This window comes from Mesoplodon mirus (genome assembly GCF_964341445.2).
Source record: "Mesoplodon mirus genome assembly, chromosome: 11".
Classification (NCBI taxonomy): Eukaryota; Metazoa; Chordata; class Mammalia; order Artiodactyla; family Ziphiidae; genus Mesoplodon; species Mesoplodon mirus.
This window is the reverse complement of record NC_138987.1, coordinates 18,493,971-18,513,697: the sequence shown is the minus strand read 5'-3', so window position 1 is coordinate 18,513,697 and position 19,727 is coordinate 18,493,971. Positions and strand designations below refer to the sequence as shown.

The following is a 19,727-nucleotide window of genomic DNA, read 5'->3' as shown; positions in this document are numbered from 1 at the left end:
ACAACTATTTAAATGTTTTCAATTAGAAATCTACACTTAGAATGCGTTGTGTTAAGTTTGGGCAAATCACAATTTGGATGCCAAAGGGAGAGTTGTTTTCACAGTGACCTCTTTGTTTATTATAGAATGAGAAGTAACTCATGAATGAAATATTTACAAAGGGCCAGATATTATAGGTTTATTCATTAGATATGAATTGCCACGTCTCTAGCAAACAGACTTTCTGTGTCTCTGTTTCCTAAATGTAAAATGGGAATAAAAATAGCAGACATTAACTGAGCATCTACTTTGTGTCAAACAATGTTCTACATGCCTAATCTTAGAATTAGATCACTGATTTTCATGAGCAACCTAGGAGGGAGATGCCATTGTATGATAATCATACAGAAGAGGAACTTGCCCAGCTAACAAATGGGAGAGAGAGTTTCTAAAGCCAAGCAGTGTGGCTCCAGAACCTATTCTTCTAAACACTTGACCACCTCACAGAATTAAGTGAGTTAATATACATAGAACACTTTGATTGGTGTCTGACTCACTTCAAGCTTCAATAACTGTTAGCCATGATTATTATCAATTTGTTTTTGTTGCCCAGTTTCTGGCCTAGGAGGAACTGGGATTGAAACCTTCTGTATCCAAGTCGCCACCCTTTTCTACTCTCCTTTGTTGGTGTGCATTTTCCCCTAGGGAGAACCAAAGTCAAAAAAACCACTTCGGGGCTTCCCTGGTGGCGCAGTGGTTGAGAGTACGCCTGCCGATGCAGGGGACACGGGTTCGTGCCCCGGTCTGGGAAGATCCCACATTCCGCGGAGCGGCTGGGCCCGTGAGCCATGGCCGCTGAGCCTGCGCGTCCGGAGCCCTCTCCAACGGGAGAGGCCAGAACAGTGAGAGGCCCGCGTACCGCAAAAAAACAAAAAAAAACTACTTCGGCTTGCTGTGTGCGTAACAAAATCACACGTTTTAAAACTTAACAGTCTTTCTTGATGATTTTACTTTACTTGCATTATTCTGAGTCTCTCCTCTTTACTCCCTGCACACTCCTGGAATTACTCTACCACTTTTAACCATATGAAAAACCGCCTGTCCCTAGTCCATAGGGACTGGGTATTTTGTCTCTTGTGACAGCTTTGCCCAAATCTTATGGACATTTACACTTAGTACTTTTATTGCCAATACCTAATAAAATGGAAAAGTCAAATCTGTTAGGAAAGGTAAGATTTACACAACTATTTACAGTCCTGGGAATCATATTCACTGCTAGTTGGAACTCAGAAGGCTATAAGGTCAGGAAAGATGATTTTTTTATTATTTCTTTGCTCCATAAGCCAAAGAGAGGACTAAGATTCTTCAGCTTATAGCTGACACCTAAGATGGTTTGTATCTATAATAACAAGCCAGGAACAGAATTAAGTTTCCTCCAAAGGAATTATTGTCCTGAGCTCTTTGAAGTGCAAACCATTTTTCATGGAACACAAGATTAGGACTTAAAACCAGATTGAAAACCAACTTCCAATTTTGTTGACTGTATGCGAGGGCGTTCTGTGTATGATGCAAAATGAATTTCAGAGCATCGGTAGTATTGGAAGTATATTGGACTGGGAACCTACTTATCAGTAATGACAAATTTTTTCTTTTTCTTCATCAGTTAATTAGTTGATCATCTAGAAACATTAACAGCTACTCAGCTTGTTTCATTCTTGGTACCTAAACAATATCATTCTTTTTCATAGAAGTTTTATGTTTGGACAGGAAAAGTGAATTATTTTGACATTAAGTGAATTATTTTGACATTACTCTAATGAGGCATTTATGTAGAATATTACTCTCACTGTGTACATGAGGGTCACTTGAATTTTTACGGCATTTTTGGGTGGGTTCTTAGGGGTTTCTAACAAATCAGAATTAAATAACCTTGGCTTTGGTATAGACTTGAGTATTTAGAAATTCACTGTTAAAAATCACTAATGAGAGGCTTTGGCTTCCCTGGTGGTGCAGTGGTTAAGAATCTGCCTGCCAATGCAGGGGACATGGGATCAAGCCCTGGTCCGGGAATATCCCACATGCCGTGGAGCAACTAAGCCCGTGCACCACAACTACTGAGCCCACGCTCTAGCGCCCGCGAGCCACAACTGTTGAGCCCGTGAGCCGCAACTACTGAAGCCCTTGCACCTAGAGCCCGTGCTCCACAACAAGAGAAACCACCACAATGAGAAGCTAGTGCACCACAATGAAGAGTAGCCCCCGCTCGCCACAACTAGAGAAAGCCCGTGCGCAGCAGTGAAGACCTAATGCAGCCAAAAATAAATAAATTAATTAATTAAAAAATTACTAATGAGAGTGAAAAATTCAATAAGAAACTCTATCCTAAAGACCATGGCTAGAAAGAGCAGTTAGTGGTTTTAGATGACAAAGCTCATTTCTCTCTTCCCTCTACTAATTGCTTTTGGTTATTTATATTTGAAAATGCAGTCAATGTGTCAGCTTCCCTTCTAAAGATGCTGACAATACTTCAGTGTGTAGAATAATGGAGAATTTTGTTTTAACAGCTAAACAAAGTGAAGGAAACACCCCCTTTGCCCTCAGCCAACAAATGCTCTGTGGCTTCCTTCATTTACTCTCAGTAGATTATTCCAGTCCCTAGATTCCAAAGCAAACATGGGTTTGAGAATGAGAGCCAGGCGGGATGTATCAGGTGATGATTTAAACTTTTCCACGGGCCTGGTCCCCAAGCCAAGTTTAACGTCAGTTCTGCCCAGACCTAGATCTCAGGACCTGGTTCTTCTGGCCCCTTTCAGGTGGAAATGAGGGTGCTGGCATTTTCATATTAAGCCTGTTTTAAAAGATAAAAAAAAACCAAAAACAAAACAAAACTTTCCGTGGGCTCTAGAGCCCTTTAGAAAAGTTTCATTTATTTATTTTAAAATCTCATAGGAAGAACTGCTTTTACAGATTCATGATAAGAGAATGGAAAGATCTATGAACTGTGATTCAGATGTGTGTGTGTGTGTGTGTGTGTGTGTGTGTGTGTGTGTGTGTGTTGGGAGAAGAAAGAGTGTGGGTTTGGGATCTGGGTTTGAGTCCCTGTAATATCACTCATTAGCTATGTGAACTTGAGCAAATAACTTGGCCTATCTGAACCTTGATTCTCATCTGTTAAATATTTGCACTGTACATTTCTATAAAGTGAAATTTAAATCAACTAATGAATATAAAAAGCCAGAATGGTGCCATGCACTTGTATAAATTATATATTTGAATGGCATTTGACAGTTCTGAACACATTTGTAGAATGATAAGAGGGTGTTGTGTTGAGATGTGGGTGACACCTCTTACTGGAATTATAAGCTGTTTAAAGCCTTCGATTTCTGAAGAATAGTCCTAGCAATGAAAGCACAATGCATAAAAGATAGATCATGCTTTGATATTCCTGGCCAGTATAGAAATGCAAGTTTTAAAATGAAATATTTTGCATACAGGAAAATGCACAGATATTAAATGAACAATTCCATGAATTTTGACAAATGAACACAGTCATGAAACCATTGCCAAATCAAGATATAGAACATTTCTCTCACCAGAAAGATTTTTTTATGTCCCTTTCTGGTCCATACCCTTTGCAGAGGCAACCATTCTTCTGATTTCTGACACTACAGATTAGATTAGATTAGACTAGATCAGATTAGATTAGTTCTGCCTTTTCTGAGCTATCTATACATGTAATAATATTTTTTTGTTTCGGGGTTCTTTCACTCAAGCTGATGATTTTGAATTGTGTCCCTGTTGTTGTGTATGTCAGTAGTTTGCTCCTTTTTATTGGTAAGTATTGATATTATCCTATCATATATCACATTTTTTATCCTTTAAGAGAAAGGACTTTTGGGTCTGTCACTTCCAGCTTGGACCTATTATGAATAGATCTGCTGTGAACCTTCTTTTTTTAAAAAATTAATTAATTTATTTATTTTTGGCTGCGTTGGGTCTTCATTGCTGCGTGTGGGCTTTCTCTAGTTGCAGTGAGCGGGTTCTACTCTTTGCTGCGGTGCGCTTGCTTCTCATTGCGGTGGCTTCTCTTGTTGTGGAGCACGGGCCCTAGGTGTGTGGGCTTCAGTAGTTGCGGCACGCAGGCTTCAGTAGTTGTGGCTCGTGGGCTCTAGAGCGCAGGCTCAGTAGTTGTGGTTCATGGGCTTAGTTGGGATCTTCCTGGACCAGGGATCCATGTGGGATCTTCCTGGACCAGGGCTCAAACCCGTGTCCCCTGCACTGGCAGGCGGATTCTTAACCACTGCGCCACCAGGGAAGCCCTGGAACATTCTTGTATAACTCTTTATGGTGACAAATGTTTTCATTTCTCTTGGGTAAACACCAGTTTCCCACCAGCAACATATGAATGTTCTGATTGCTCCACCTCTTCACCAACACGTGATATTGTAAGTCTTTCTAAATTTAATCATTCTGGAAATGGAAATCTTTATCACTCAATTTAGGTGAAATGATTTCCTTCAGTTATTCTTTTGTTTTTTGGCCGCACCATGCAGCTTGTGGGATCTTAGTTCCCTGACCAGGGATCAAACCTGTGCCCTTAGCAGTGAAAGCGTGGTGTCTTAACCACTGGACCGCCGAGGAATTTCCGCAGCAGTTATTCTTTTTTTTTTTTTTTTTTTTCTTTTTGCGGTATGCGGGCCTCTCACTGCCGTGGCCTCTCCCGTTGCGGAGCACAGGCTCCGGACGCGCAGGCTCAGCAGCCATGGCTCACGGGCCCAGCCGCTCCGCGGCATATGGGATCCTCCCAGACCGGGGCACGAACCCGTATCCCCTGCATCGGCAGGCGGACTCTCAACCACTGCGCCACCAGGGAGGCCCCGCAGCAGTTATTCTTAATCTGAGTGTCTTGTCACAGTGTTGGTTCTGGATGTATTATGAGGAATCATGAAGGATTTATTTTAAAAAACAGTAGTAGTAATAGTTTAAGCACTGAAACTTATAAATTGTTTTGTTTATACATTGAGAAAAAATATATATATGTTTCCTGAAAGGGATAAAAGAGATATAGTTAATGCTACAGAAATTATATGTTACAGACTTAACTATGCTTCAGTCCCTAGAAATGGAAAGTTCTAGATGCACTTTTAATACATGTAGCAATTATAAATTATTGTAAGACAGGATAAGAAACTTGTAAAAACTCAAGGGTTAGAAAGTAAAAAATTTGCACAACCTAAAAAGGTAGTGCGTGGTCTGTATTCAGGTAGTTCTCTCTACCTGTCCATTCATACATCTATCTATTCACTCAAGAAATTTTTTTTTTTTCGGTACGCACGCCTCTCACTGCTGTGGCCTCTCCTGTCACGGAGCACAGGCTCCGGACACACAGGCTCAGCGGCCATGGCTCATGGGCCCAGCCGCCCCGCGGCATGCGGGATACTCCCGGACCTGGGCACAAACCCGCATCCCCTGCATCAGCAGGCGGACTCCCAACCACTGCGCCACCAGGGAAGCCCCACTCAAGAAATATTTATGCAGAACTTAACATATGCCAGTGACTGATAGATTCTGGGAATACAAGAATGACAAAAGTGTAAGGAATTTTCTAGTCTAGTGGGGCTAACTGACATAAACATGGGTGATTATATACAATAGTTGGTCAGCACCTAAAGAGATCAAGATTGCAAGTTTAACGTTATGATTTTTACAGACATCACAGAGAACCTAAGGATAAACTAGTGACACTATTTATTAATTTGTTCAACCACATCTGTTAAGCTCCCACTAGATGCTGGAGACTTTATTGATCACTGAGGAACAAAAATGAGACAATTTCTGTACAGTGGTTTTCAAGTGTTAGCATACACAAGAAAAAAAGAGGAAGCTTGTTAAAAGTGCAGATTTCCTGATTTAGTAGATCAGGTGGCCAAGAATCTGAAGTTCTAAAAGGTATTCCAGGAAATTTTGCTGTCCATGATCTGTGGGCAACCCTTTGAAAAACATCCTATGACTTATTGGAGAAGAAAGACATAAATAATTATATAACCTTGTGAATGAGCAATACTGGAAATATGTACGAGGAAGGTAAATCCACTTCCACCCCCAGGAAAACAAAATCTCTTATTCTCATTGTCTATGTCTGGAGGTGATTGAGTAATATTAGTACTACACTTACATTGTAATCGTAAGCAAGTGATTGCTACCCTGCTGAATTCGGACTCAAGATGGTAACATCAACTATTACCTGAATTTCCGACCTACCCCATGAATTTTGGACTGGCCAGCCCCCATAGTTGTGTGAGCCAATTCCTTAAAATAAATCTCTCTATTTATATTTTTAAAAAATTGATCCAGCAACACTGACTCTGCTTCTCTATGGTAACGGTTGACTGGGGCTGATCAGCAGCTGTTCCACTTCCGCGGGGTATTTGTATTTCAGGTTCCTCAGCTGGCACAGTTGCTCATGTATTTAATCTGCTTGACCTCTGTAGGCATTTGGGTTTCTGACCCCCAATCCAGAGAGACATAAAATTAAATCTTGTTGGTATTTCAGGGGCCAGGCCAGATTAGGAGCTTTGGAAGTTCTAACATGGGAAAGAATAGGGTACCTATCTTCCACTCCCTACCCTCACCTTGCCTCTATGTATTTAAAAATAAAAACAATATCCAGCCACACCAAAGTGTAAGCCAGTCCAATAATTAAAGTTCAGATTTTGTGGGTTTTTTCCCCTCAAGGTGACTTCCTGGGTGCCTTTGGGTAATAGTGAATTCTTTGCAAAGTAATGTTTTGGATGTTATTGCTTTGCTGGTGTCAAGCTATGGACTTGGTCTGTCTTGGGGGCACTGGGTCGCCTCCAACCTGCAGCATTTGCTTTCAACCAGGTTTCCCTGCACTCGCTCTACATCCCTAGTCTGGAGTATAACCCCAACCTCAGCCTCTGTGTCAGCAGCTGGGATAATCCCTGTCTCTTTGGAGCCCTTATCTTCTTGGATCCCAGAGCCCAGCCTGCCCCTCCGCAGCACTGGAGGCCAGGCTTATGGCTGTAGAAATCAGAACAGGTCCCTTGGCAGAGGGGGCCAGGGCTCTGGATATTGTCTATTAGCTCAGGAACTGAGATGGTCAGGTGTGCACTTGGAAGTCGGCAGTGACTCTGGTTGTGAGAGTGTCCCAAGAAAGCTTTGAATTTGGGTCCTGCCTGGGGCTAGAACCTTTGCACACATTATCTTATCGATTCTCCATTTTAATTCCCATTCTCCAGATGCGGAAGCTGACGCTGATGATCTCTCAGTAAGTGGCACAGTCTGGCTTTGAACCCAGGTCTGTGTGACTAGTCTCAGTGCTTTGTTTGGGGCACGGAACAGGGGCAGTCACTGTTGCCCTATGGAGACAGAGTAGATCACAGGGAAGACTGCATGTAAGTAGGTTGTCCTTTCTAGCTTAGCACAATGGCTTTAGGAACATGAGTCTTTTGGACTGTGATAAGGAAGAGGACATTTAAGGGCACAAGGTAAGATCTGTGGGCTCTTCTTTCCTCCTCTGTCCTCTGAATTCTACTGTGAGAAGAAGTATCATCAGATTAGGTGTCCTTTCTGTTTTCATTTCAACCTGGATTCTTGTGGCAGGAAGCAACAATACTCTTGTTCTTGTTTCAACGTGAAGTGACATTCATAAAATTGTAAGCTGCAGGAGAGCAGACCCCAAGACCAAATCTGATAGTTTTTAGCATGTAAGTCTGTTTGGGTACTTATACGTGTCTGAAAGAATCCTTGTGGAGTTGATTTTCCAGTTGTGATAGACACAGGGCCCCAAATGAAGACTTCCTGAGCAGAGGAAAAAATACAAAAGAGATATACAAGTGGATTGGGTGGCACTTTCCTAGGCTCACGTTGAGAACTGCCTCTATATGGGTTGTCTGTTTACCTGTGTGTGTTCTCTCTGGACCATAATTTCTCAGAGTCAAGGACGACTACCTCCTTAATCTCTGTACCCCCCTTCACTTAGCACAGTGTCTGGTATATACTAGGTGGCCATGGATGACTGATGCACAAATGAATGAGTGAATGGAGGGATGAGAAGCAGAAGAAAAGTCTATAGACTATACAGTATTTAGGGGGCATCTAGGGAGGTAGCCCTGGTGACAGTGGGCTCTGAAGTCAGACTACTAGGGTTTCTCTCCTGGCCCCACCCACCCCCACTCCTTAACCTTGAACAAAGTGCTCCACCTCTGCAGGCTCCTGTTTCCCATCTGTGAGATGCTGACAAGATGGATTGTGATGATATTTTTCTTATAAGATTATTATGGGGTTTAATGAGTTATAGTGTCCTGGGTTGGGCAGCGCACTGCACCCCTATGATAGTCAATCTAGATTTTTAACTAAAAATATGAGGCTTGTATTGAGCTGGAGATCTTTTTCCCCAGTTTTATTGAGATATAATTGACGCACAGTACTGTATAGGTTTAAGGTGTATGGCGTAATCTTTTGGCTTACATACATCATGAAGTGATTACCACAAAAAGATTAGTGAACATCCATCATTTCGTATAGATACAAAGTATATCTATAGAAGTATAGGTAAAAGAAAAAAAGTATAGAAATAGAAAAAAAAAGTTTCCCTTGTGATGAGAACTCTTAAAATGTACTCTGTTAACAAATTTTATATATAACATACAGCAGTGTTAATTATATTAATCATGTTATACATTACATAGTATCAATACTTAATTGTTTTATAACTGGAAGTTTGTACCTTTTGACCACCTTCATCCAATCCTCCCTTATTCAAGCACCACAGTTTCTTTTCCCAGTTGTCTAGTGAAGAGCCTTTGAATTGCTGTTACCACACTTGTACATACACCAATTTTATGTTTGCAGGTGTATCCATGAGAAAACCTACAGATCCCATGGGAGTGGGATGCTGGACCAAGGGCAGACATATTTATAATTCTGATAGACGTTGCCTAACTTAAAGGTTATGTCTGTCGCACTCCGGCGAGTGGGTATGAGCCTGTGTCCTCACAGCCTCTCGACACAGTATCTTGTCATACTTTTGCCTGCCTGTGAGGTGAAACATGTTTTCTGAGTGGAGCTTTAACTTGTATTCTTCTTATGATGATGATGTTGAGCAACTTTCTGTGAGATTAAGAGCCATTTGTTTTTCTTTATTTTGTCAATCATGTGTTTATGTCATTTGCCTATTTTTCTATTACTTAAAAAATTTTGTTCCTTGAGATCAGAATACCCTGGACATTTCATTTATCAACTCTTTACTGATCAACTACTGTGCTTCAGGCTCTGCTAGATAATGTTGAATAGGATGCTGGCCTTGCCTTCCAGAAGCTCACAATCTAAGGCAGGAGCCTGTTATATCTATAATCTATCTATTTCTCTATCTCTCTATCTATCATCTAATCTATCTATATCTATAGATATCTATGTATCTATTTTTGTCTCTATATATCTATATGTAGATATCTATGTGTCTATCCCCCATCCCTATCTATATATCTATCTATATCTATGTATCTGTATCTCTATCTATTTATATTTATATCTTTATGTAGTTATAAATATCTCTATCTCTATTTAAATCTGTATCTATATGCAGAAATCTATGTATCTATCTATATTTCTCTATCTCCCTATCTATCTATATCTGTATGTAGATATAAATAGAAAGAAACACAGTATAATGCCCAAGCATTATGCTAAAGGGGTGTGGAAGGTGTCATGGGCCCAGCGAAGTGGGCAAATGCCCCATCCAAGTATCAAAGGGCTAGAGGTTCGAGTACACACTTTCTAGGCTGACAGGGAGGTGGAGAGAAATCCAGGCTGAAGAAATCCAGAGGCTCCTAGTCCCTTGTTCCTTAGTGCTGCTCTCTGGCCCTTATCCCCCACGCCCTTCATTGCCAGTGACTTTGTGAGTGCTAAATGCTTGTTCCCTGAGTGCAGTAACTGAAGAAGAGTCTGACGTAAGAGCTCTGCTGAGGTGTGAGAAGGCTGGGCGGAGGTGTGGCGCAAGGTCATCCTCACTGGGTGGACCATGGCAGCATACTGCTCTTTCTCAATCCCTTCCCTCGCTGGCAGGGAGTGTTGGAACCTTCTTTGACTCTTCTCCCTTTCAAGGAGCTGACCCATCAGACTTGGTTCCAGTTCTCCTCTGTTTCCTTCTCACCTTGTTTCACTACCTTTACCATCCATTTCTGTCTGCCTGTCTGTCTCTTTTGTGGCCAGCATCCTTGCCTCATTCCCCAGGCCAGTATGCTAGAGATAATCTATATTAATTGTTTGAGAATTGCCTTGCCTTTCTCCTCCCTCCCCCCAAACGCACGCTCTCTCTCTCTCTCTCTCTCTTTCTCTCTCTCTCTCCAAGCTCACACAGACAGATGCTATATTAGTTTCCTAGGACTGCTGTAGCAAAGTATCACAAACTTCGTGGCTTAAAACAACGGAAATTAATTTTCTCACAATCTGGAGGCCAGAAGTCCCAAATCAAGACGTTGGCAAGGCCATGTTCTCCCAAAGCCTCTAGAGGAGGATCCTTCCTTGCCTCTTCACATGACCATCTTCTGTCTGTGTGTGTCTCTATCCAAATTTCCCGCTTTTTATAAGGACACTAGCCATTGTATTAGGGCCCATTCTAATCCAGTAAGTCTTCATTTTAACTTGTTTCCATCTGCAGACTATATTTCCAAATAAGATCACATTCACAGGTACTGAGGGATTAGGACTTCAGCATATCCTTTTTGGAGACACAACTCAATGGATAACAGATGTCCTATCATTGTACCTGGCTTGGTATTTTTCAAAGTAGACTCATAATCCCTGTGGAAAGCAGTTTGTAACACTTGGTTAATAACATACACTTTGGTGCAGATCTGAGTTTAAGTCCCGCCTCTGCTCATTAGGGCGTGGCCTTGAACAACTGACTTTAGCTCTCTAAGCTTTAATTTATACATCTGTAAACTGGAGAAAGTAGTCCCACCTACTCTATGGTTGCTACAGATTGGGTACTGAGCACAGATCCTGACACATGGGTCTTAGAAAACGATAGTTCTCGTTGTTATGCAGGTAGACTATTCCCTTCCCTCCTCTACTTGCCCTTGGTCGGTTGTCACAGGGACTGGGGGCAGAGCTGAACACTGGACTTGTGAGTCCCAAAGGAATGCTCCACATACAGAGGCTACCCACTGTCAGCACACTAAGCCCTCCGGACCAGAAGATGTCAAGTCAACTCAAGATTTATCCATGAGACAAGTTGAGCCTTTCCGTGTCCTTCCCTGTCCCTGTCTTGTCTGTTTGCCAAACTTAAAGTGTACAGCGTGAATGTTAAGAAAACAAACTTTGGGGAATGGGGTGGGGGTGTGTGAGCTTTGATCACCCCTGTGGGATGCTCTTTGTACACAGCTCTCTTCTCCCCTCCCCCTTCTGTGTGTCCTGGAGGCAGGTGAATTCCCTACAGGGGGGATAGAACTCCCCTGCCTTGGCTTTCTGCTCATTTCTTGCTCTTTGATGCTGGTGTGGTGCTGAAGGAGTGGCTGGTAAAGACAAACCACCATTTGTTGCTGGGGAAAAAAAAGGAAAAAAGGAAAAAAAAAATCCAGTCTTTTATCTCTGTGTCTCTCTAAATTGCCAAAGGTCTTATTGCCCAGAGAGGGAACAAGGGGGGTTTTATCTTCCTGCCCCTGCAGGCAGCCACGTGAACATCAAAGGTCTCAGGGCCCTGGGGGGTGGTTAGGGGTAATATGAGCAGAGACAAAACCAGGCTGGGCTCCAGCAAGGAATGCCGTGTGCTCCCAGGAGTTGGGCTCTTTTGACAGTGGCTGTCTGGGCAGGAGGAGGAGGAGCTCACAGTTGTAGCACAGAAAGGGGAGGCTCTAAGGAGTCTGGAGTGAAATTGACCGAAACCATTTTGTGTATGGGGAACGAGATGCTCTCTTCACATTCGAAATGCTGGCTGCCTGGTGAAGAGGTGGTCACACTGTGTGGCACCACCACAGTAATAAGCATAATAGCCATCAGGTTTTTTCTGTGCAGGTATAATGTGCCAGGATCTGTGATAAGTACTTTATATATAGTTTCATTTAGTCCTAATCACAACCTTGTGTTATAGGAATTGCTATCTCATTCTACCTATGAGCAAACTGAGGTTCTTTTAACTGAGGGGTTAAGTGGCTTGCCTGAGGTCACACCAGTACAGATTCAAACTCAGGTCCGTCTGACACCAAAGTTTGTCCTTAACCACTAGGCTCTGTGCCCTCCTACAACATTTTAAACAATAAAAACAAAGAAACAAAACATGAGAAATTAGCCTTCTTTCACTGACCAATGATAAATACAGAGGTGGTAAGTGGTAGAGGAGAGAGGATGTCTGGAGTTTGAGCTGGATACAAATTTTGTTTTATGTGTGACCCTGGCTAGGTTACCAGTTATATCTGAACCTCAGATTTTCATCTGTAAAATGAGAATGTTCACAGATACCTTATAGTCTGTAGGATGCTTTTGGGTGTAAGAAATAGAAAACCCTCATTCAACTTGCTTCAATAAAAACATTTGTTATCTCACATATCAGGAAGCCCCAAGGAAGACCAGTTCCTGCCTTGGTTAGTTCAGTGGCTCAAAAATGTTGTCAAGAACCCATGAATTTTCCTTCTTTCTGCTCTGCTATATTTGGTGTGACAAATTTTGTCCTTAGTCAAGCTCGCTGCTCTCATGATCACAAGATGGATGCCATAGTTCTAGGCATCACATGTAGACTCAAAAAAGGGTGTACTTTTCCCCACATAGGTCTTTTTAAGAGCAAGAGACCTCTCCTTTTGGAATCCTCTTCTCTGCCCGCACCTCCCAGCCATGTCTCATCAATCACTGCCAAGGGAACTGGGACTACCATGGGGACTTAAACCCATCAGGCTTTACTTCTGGGGAAAGTTGGGATAAGGTCCCCTTCCCTGAGACTCGAGGGGAGAGGTGAAGGCTACTGGTCCAATAATGGAGTTCTTTAACTGCTGAAGAAGGGACGGTGACTGTTGGGTAGGCATTTACAAATATCCAGTGGAATGCCAAGTGCCCAGCAGAGAGCCCGGCAGCTGTGAGGACTTTATTCCCTTCCCATCCACTCAGCTAGATGAGGGAAGGCAGCCCATTTTGATTAGTTAAGTTTCCAATTATGGGATTTTTTTTTTTAATGCCAAACTTTTTTTATAAACTTATTTATTTATTTTTGGCTGCGTTGGGTCTTCGTTGCTGTATGTGGGCTTTCTTTAGTTGCGGCGAGCAGGGACTACTCTTCATTGTGGTGTGCGGGCTTCTCATTGTGGTGGCTTTTCTTGTTGCAGAGCACGGGCTCTAGGTGCGTAAGCTTCAGTAGTTGTGGCACATGGACTCAGTAGTTGTGGCTCATGGGCTCTAGAGCTCAGGCTCAGTGGTTGTGGCACACGGGCTTAGTTGCTCTGCGGCATGTGGGATCTTCCCGGACCAGGGATCAAACCCGTGTCCCCTTCATTGGCAGGCGGATTCTTAACCACTGTGCCACCAGGGAAGCCCTATGGGATGTTTTTTGTTTTTTTTTTTTTTTTTTTTTTTTTTTTTTTTTTGCGGTATGCGGGCCTCTCACTGTTGTGGCCTCCCCCGTTGCGGAGCACAGGCTCCGGACGCGCAGGCCCAGCGGCCATGGCTCACGGGCCCAGCCGCTCCGCGGCATATGGGATCCTCCCAGACCGGGGCACGAACCCGTATCCCCTGCATCGGCAGGCGGACTCTCAACCACTGCGCCACCAGGGAGGCCCTATGGGATGTTTTTAAAAAGGTATATTGTGATGCCTTTATGCAGCCTAACAACTCAATAAAAAAAGAAAAAGAGTATTCAGGGATGGTTCTGGCTGGGAAGTCTTTAGGAATGGAGAAGGACAGCAGAAGATCCATTTACCTTATTAAAAGATAATTTTCAGAAAAAGATAAACTCATGACTCTTATACAGCTATAAAATGAACATGTTTTGAAGAATTAATTTTATTCATAGGATATAAGGGTACTAGGCAGATGTTATAACTAGCGTATTAGTTTGCTAGGGCTGCTGTAGTCAAGTACCATAAATTGGGTAGCTTAAACAACACAAATTTATTGTCTCACAGTTCTAGAGGCTCAAAGTCTGAGATCAAGATGTCTTTGGCAGGGTTGGTTCCTCCTGAGGGCTGTGAGGGAGAATCTGTTCCATACCTTTCTCCCAGCTTTTGGAACTTTGCTGGAAATCCATGGCATTCCTTAGTTAGTAGATGTATTAGCCTGATCTCTGCCTTCTCCTTTACTTGGTGTTCTCCCTGAGTGCGTGTCTGTCTCTTTGTCTAAACTTCTCCTTTTTATGAGGACACAGTCACATCGAGCCCATCCTAGCAATTTCATCTTAGCTCGATCATCTGCCAAGACCCTCCCTATTTCCATATAAGGTCACATTCACAGGTACTGGGGGTTAGGACTTCAACATATCTTTTCTGGGGGTTGGTGGGTACTATTGAACCCGTAACAACTGTTTGAAAGGAAAAGTCAGAACAACACAGATTTATAGAAGCAAAGCAATGTTGAGGTGACTTGCAAACGGAAACAAAACTTTTGTCTGATTGGTTGGCGGTGGTGGTGCAGGGGAGGTGGGGCTGTTATCAGTCACGTACCTCTCAGTTATCTACGGCTTCCAAAGCTTTACCAGGCAACTCCAACACAGTGCGCAGGGGTGGGATCTCATACCCTGCTCTAGGTGGTGCCGAGTACTGAAACATAAAGTATCTTCCCACAGTGCTGTGGCTCCATTTATTGTATTCCATGGATTAAGCGGTCCTACAATTTGCTAAGCATGAAGTAGTCCTGAACTCTCATGTGCATGGTTCACGTTCTTGGCAACCTTGCAGCCACCTCTATCTTTTAGAGTCCTGTTTCTTATAACATTGGTGGGAGGTTTGGCCATGTTTCCTCAGTGGTGCTATTGGATGCTTGAGAGTGGCAGTACCCTTTATGGAGTGGTGTCAAGTCACAGTGTCCTCTCTTCATTTCCTGCTTGGTCACCTCAGGGAGGTGGGAGACCCCGCCACTCAGATACATCACTGCAACTACATGGGCCACAATACCCAGGACACCACGAGCCATTTTCTGTGTTGTATTTACAATGTCCAGTCCTCATGCCTCAGCCTCCAAAGTGCATGGGGCACAACTCCCTGGTGTCATTAGCTGTGTTTGCTGGGCCTGTTGAAATTCTCCCCACAGCTGGATGCGTGTGCGAGAAAAGAGCTGACAGAGGCAGCAACAGGTATTCAAAGTGACTACATGTTAGAAAGTGAAACACAAGGAGGGACTTCTTCAGCAAGTACTTTAAGGAATTGTAGATACAGGGGCTCAAGAAAGCAATCGCTTTCTTCTTGATAAAAATAACTTTGGGAAAAGATAAATTTGGGAATTCTTTCCCCAGTGATTCATACATTCTGACATTCTTTGGCATTCTCACTATACAGTTTCTCTCTTTTTACTGTATTGCTTTTTTTTCCAGAAAGAGAAAAATCTTACCGGAGAAAACCAGGCCAAGCTCAACAAGGCCAAGGAGTTTTCCCGCAAGAAATGATTCCATCTGTAACAAGGTCAGTTTCATGAGCTGTAGCTCACAATCTGTAGGAAGGCAGTAAATCTCCTTTCATCTTTTTTGCCCAGTTTTCTAATTTACTCCCACTTATTTAAGCTCTTACTGGTTTCCTATGCATCACTCTTTCCAGAATTTCCCCAGGCAGATGTCCTAACCTGGTCAAAAGTCTTAATCTTAAATTCTATGTCAACACCATAGGCCTCTTCAGGCAGTGTGGGTTGCCCTTGTCATTTTTTCTTTCCTGTCTGTCGGTGAACTCACCTCACACGTCTGAAGAGGAAACACAAGAGGGATAGGGCTCTTTGCAGTTTGTCTCTAAATCCCAGCCCAAGTTTCTCTCAGGCTTCTTAATTTCTTTTGAGTCCTGGTGTGTGTGCCTGTTGGCCTGGCTGGTTCATCACCTGAAACCCAGGGCACTTCTCTCTCTTAGGAACTGTATACTCTTTCTAGACTTTGCCAGCTCCCCTCATCTATCCCTTATTTTCAAATTTCTCCCATTTATTAAATGCTGACAGCATGACAGGCAATTTGCTAAGCACTTTAATTCATTATTTTATCTCATCTGCAAAGAAGCTACAGTAGGGGTAGGTACAGTAATGATTCCTGGTTTACAGCTGAGAAAGCAGGTTGAGGGTGGTTAGAAGACCAGCCCGTGATTACAGGGCAGTCAGGATTTGATAACCAGGCCTACATGACAGAAAAGCCAGCATAATTTACTTACTTGATCTTGTGCCATGGGGGAGAAACTTCTATTACAAGATTCTAGGGAAGAAATACTGAGATCAGTATATTTTGTCCCCTACAAAACTGTGAAGGATACTTGAGCTACTGAAAGTGATTTAGGTGGGAGACTCAGGTTAGGTTAAGTTACGATGTGTTATCGGCATTCTCACAATGTGGTGCTTCCCTCCTTTTCTTGGACTGCTTCCTTTCCTTGACTTCTCTCAAAGGCTGAGACTATCCTGGGCTGCATTAATCTCTCTGAAGGCAAATTACATGATTTTCTGGGGATCAGATTGTTAATGAATTCTGGCAGGGATGGTCTTGACAAATATGAAATTTAGAAAATTTAGAAAAATATGAAGTTTTATCTTTGGGGTTCCCCATCTCCTATTTTTGTGTCCCTTTCCTCTTTAAAATAAACCCACTGACAAAGATTCTTTGCTTGACCAAACTTTGGTTAGGCTACTGAACCTTTTCCTAGGCTTATCTGTGCATTTCTTCATAAAATCTAGTTTTAGCAGGAACCCTGATAAGTCAGTTTAACCAGAACCCCACACCCTCAATATCTGATCACCTTTGATATTTGATCAGGTACCTGATCCTCCAGCATCCCCCAGATGAGGTCTGATCACCTTGGCATGTCTTCAACAAGAATCCTGTTAGGTGGGTTTAGCCAGAACCTCTCTTACTTCTGATATTTCCTCTTAATAATTTTCCATTTGAGGCCCCCCACCCTGCTCCTTGGCTATAAATTCCCAGTTGCCCATACTGTATTCAGAGTTGAGCCCAGTCTCCCTCTCCTACTGTAAATTTCCATCGCAGAGGTCCTTATACCTATCATGATGGTCCAGAATCGTCTGCCTTACCATCTTTAACAAGCATCATTGAATTTTTTTCCTCTCACAGTTATGGTGCCGTGACTTAGATAGGATCATATTCATCATTGGACCCCATAACTCTCATCCAGAACCCTAAGAGTGGACCTTTGTAGCTTTGTCTTCAGTCCTGACTGATTGATCAGGGATACATTGAAGAGTCTGACTCCTGAACCAGTGCTCCACACAGACGTCTGTTGAAGCTGGTAAAGACAGATTTTGATCCTTAGGGTTCTGAATGTACTCCAGAAGCTGAGTTAGAGTCCAGACAAAGATGCTGGGCTAGAGTCTGAGGTGTCTCTGTTTGTGAGAAGCTGAGTTAGAGTCCCAGGCTTCCTTGTTTGGAAGGGACCTGCTGAACTGGCAGTCTCTCCTTGCTGGCTTTCTTTCCTGAGTGGAGAGTATTCCCTGATTCTCTGGGCTGGAAGCCTTTCTTCTTGGCTCTCTGTGAGATCTCTCTGTTCTCTCTATTGGATCCTGCTTCTGCTATGGGAACTTCTCAGTCAATTGAAACCCCATTCTTGAAACTCTAACTGACTACATGCTCCACCAACTCTGTCTGCTTCTTTTCTTGTTGGCATGATTTTGCTGAGGATAATTTGGAACTTCATTGGCTTCTTTGGAAAACTTAAGACCTCCCCAAACTGGCTCCTCTAAGACCTGTGCCTTCCCATTGTGTTTGTTCCTCCTTCTTCCTCTTACTACGTTCATTGTTCTCTCCAGTTCCCTTGAACCCTTTTATAAGTCCCCTTTAAACCCCTACCTCCTCCATCCCTCTCTCCACCCTGCCAGACTTTTCCCTTCCCACTTAGCCCCTCATCTCCCTTGGATTTTAGGCTCTCTATCCTCCATCAGAAGCTTTCAAGGGACTCAGGGACCTCCAAAAGCACTTGAAGCTGAAAAGAGAAAAAAAGTTTATTTAGAAAGAGAGCTGGATGTTTTGTCCACTCAGATGTGCATTAGAGACATCCATATAGCAACTAGTTGTCTTCTTGGTCACTGGCCTAAAATTTAGTTCACAGCCTCCATCAGATTACATATCAGGGCAAGAGAAAAATTTAAAAGTCTCCTCCACTGATACTGGTAGACAGGTAACCTTAACTTGTCCCATTTGCTGGAAATACAATTCAGACAAAAATATAAAGTGGAGATAAGCCAGTGAGTTTGTGTTACTATGTTTTACTGACTCAACTAAAATTTTAGAATGAAGACTATAAGATCTCTGCATTTGCCTGAATATTTGTGTATGTTTGTATGTATATATGTTATATGTACATTGATATTTTTCTATTTCTGGATAGTATTATCAAATTAACTTATAAAGTATTTCAAAGGAATTTCTTTGAATTGACTTAGAGATAAATGAGCACTTATATAAATTTTTTCCTAAAACTCTCAAAAATATAGAAACCAACCCAAATTTTTTTTAAGTTTAGATAATCTGGGATATTCTTTGGTAAATAAAGGTAGTTTTAAAATTGTTGGTAGAACAAAACATGCATGTCTTCAGAGGTTTCAGCATTAAATATAATGTGGATATACAATTTTTTCCTACCTAGGTTTATGAGTCAAACAAGCTTATATTATCTCTACTAGATATTCAAGATTATAAAACTATAAACCCAACCTCAGAACAAAATGTACAATAAAAAGGAATTGCTTGATGCATGGCAAGCATGACAGTAAAAAAGAAAAAAAAGGAAAGAATCATGTTTAACTTTAGGTTTTCCACTTCTGTGATTTTTTTTTTTTGATACTTTCCTGAATTGTTCACAAGAAAAATAAGATGATGGCTAGCTTTGTTTGATGTCTCATGAAATTTTCATGAGCAAGTCAAGCGTAATTTTAAGAATAAGTGAATTAAATAAATATAAGTGGGATAAAAGTTTATAAATAAACTTTTCAACAATAATTATGCTTTATAATATGCCTAGTTAAAAATAGTTGTAAAAATCTTTTTGATAACTTGAACTCTTAAAGGTATAATAAGTTAAGTTAAATGATGGAATTCACTGAATGTCTAGATCATTTCCAAATCAGATAAAATATTGAGACATTAATTGCTAAACATGAGTTTAAGTATATCAACTTTCGACATCTTGTTTTTATACAGTACAGAGAAACTAAATATATTTGCATCTGTTAATAAACATCAGAAATTGTACTATGAAAAAGACATCCCTCTAGAAAATTGTGAATTTATACATTCATAAATTTGCTACAGAATGACAGTATGTGGCAGACAGTTCACAGTTGCCTGCTTCCTAGTAGTCACTGAAATTTGGGTTAGTAATGGTTAAAAATTCTAATCAATATGTATAAATGAATCTATTAGAGATAATAAGGGCAAAGAAAAAAATTCTGTGTGCCGTAAAGTAAGATGTGTTTTTGATAAGGGAAGGTATGAAGTATGTGTTTTTGTTAAGGGAGAAAAAGAGTAACTTTGTCCTAAAGTAGAATGGCTGATTGTTTCAGAATTAGAAATAAGAAAGAGTAAGATAAAAACTGAATAAATATTAAAAAATTTTTTT

At 41.8% G+C, this 19,727-nt stretch overlaps 1 protein-coding gene across 1 annotated transcript in view; it reads left to right on the top strand.

Annotated features, from left to right (window-relative positions):
- EEA1 (early endosome antigen 1) overlaps positions 1 to 19,727 on the top strand; it is a 525,485-nt gene that overhangs the window by 82,211 nt on the left and 423,547 nt on the right. The window contains exon 3 of the mRNA XM_082635349.1: positions 15,509 to 15,596. Within this exon, the coding sequence (XP_082491475.1) occupies positions 15,509 to 15,596 (88 nt within the window). The remainder of the gene's footprint in view (positions 1 to 15,508; positions 15,597 to 19,727) is intronic.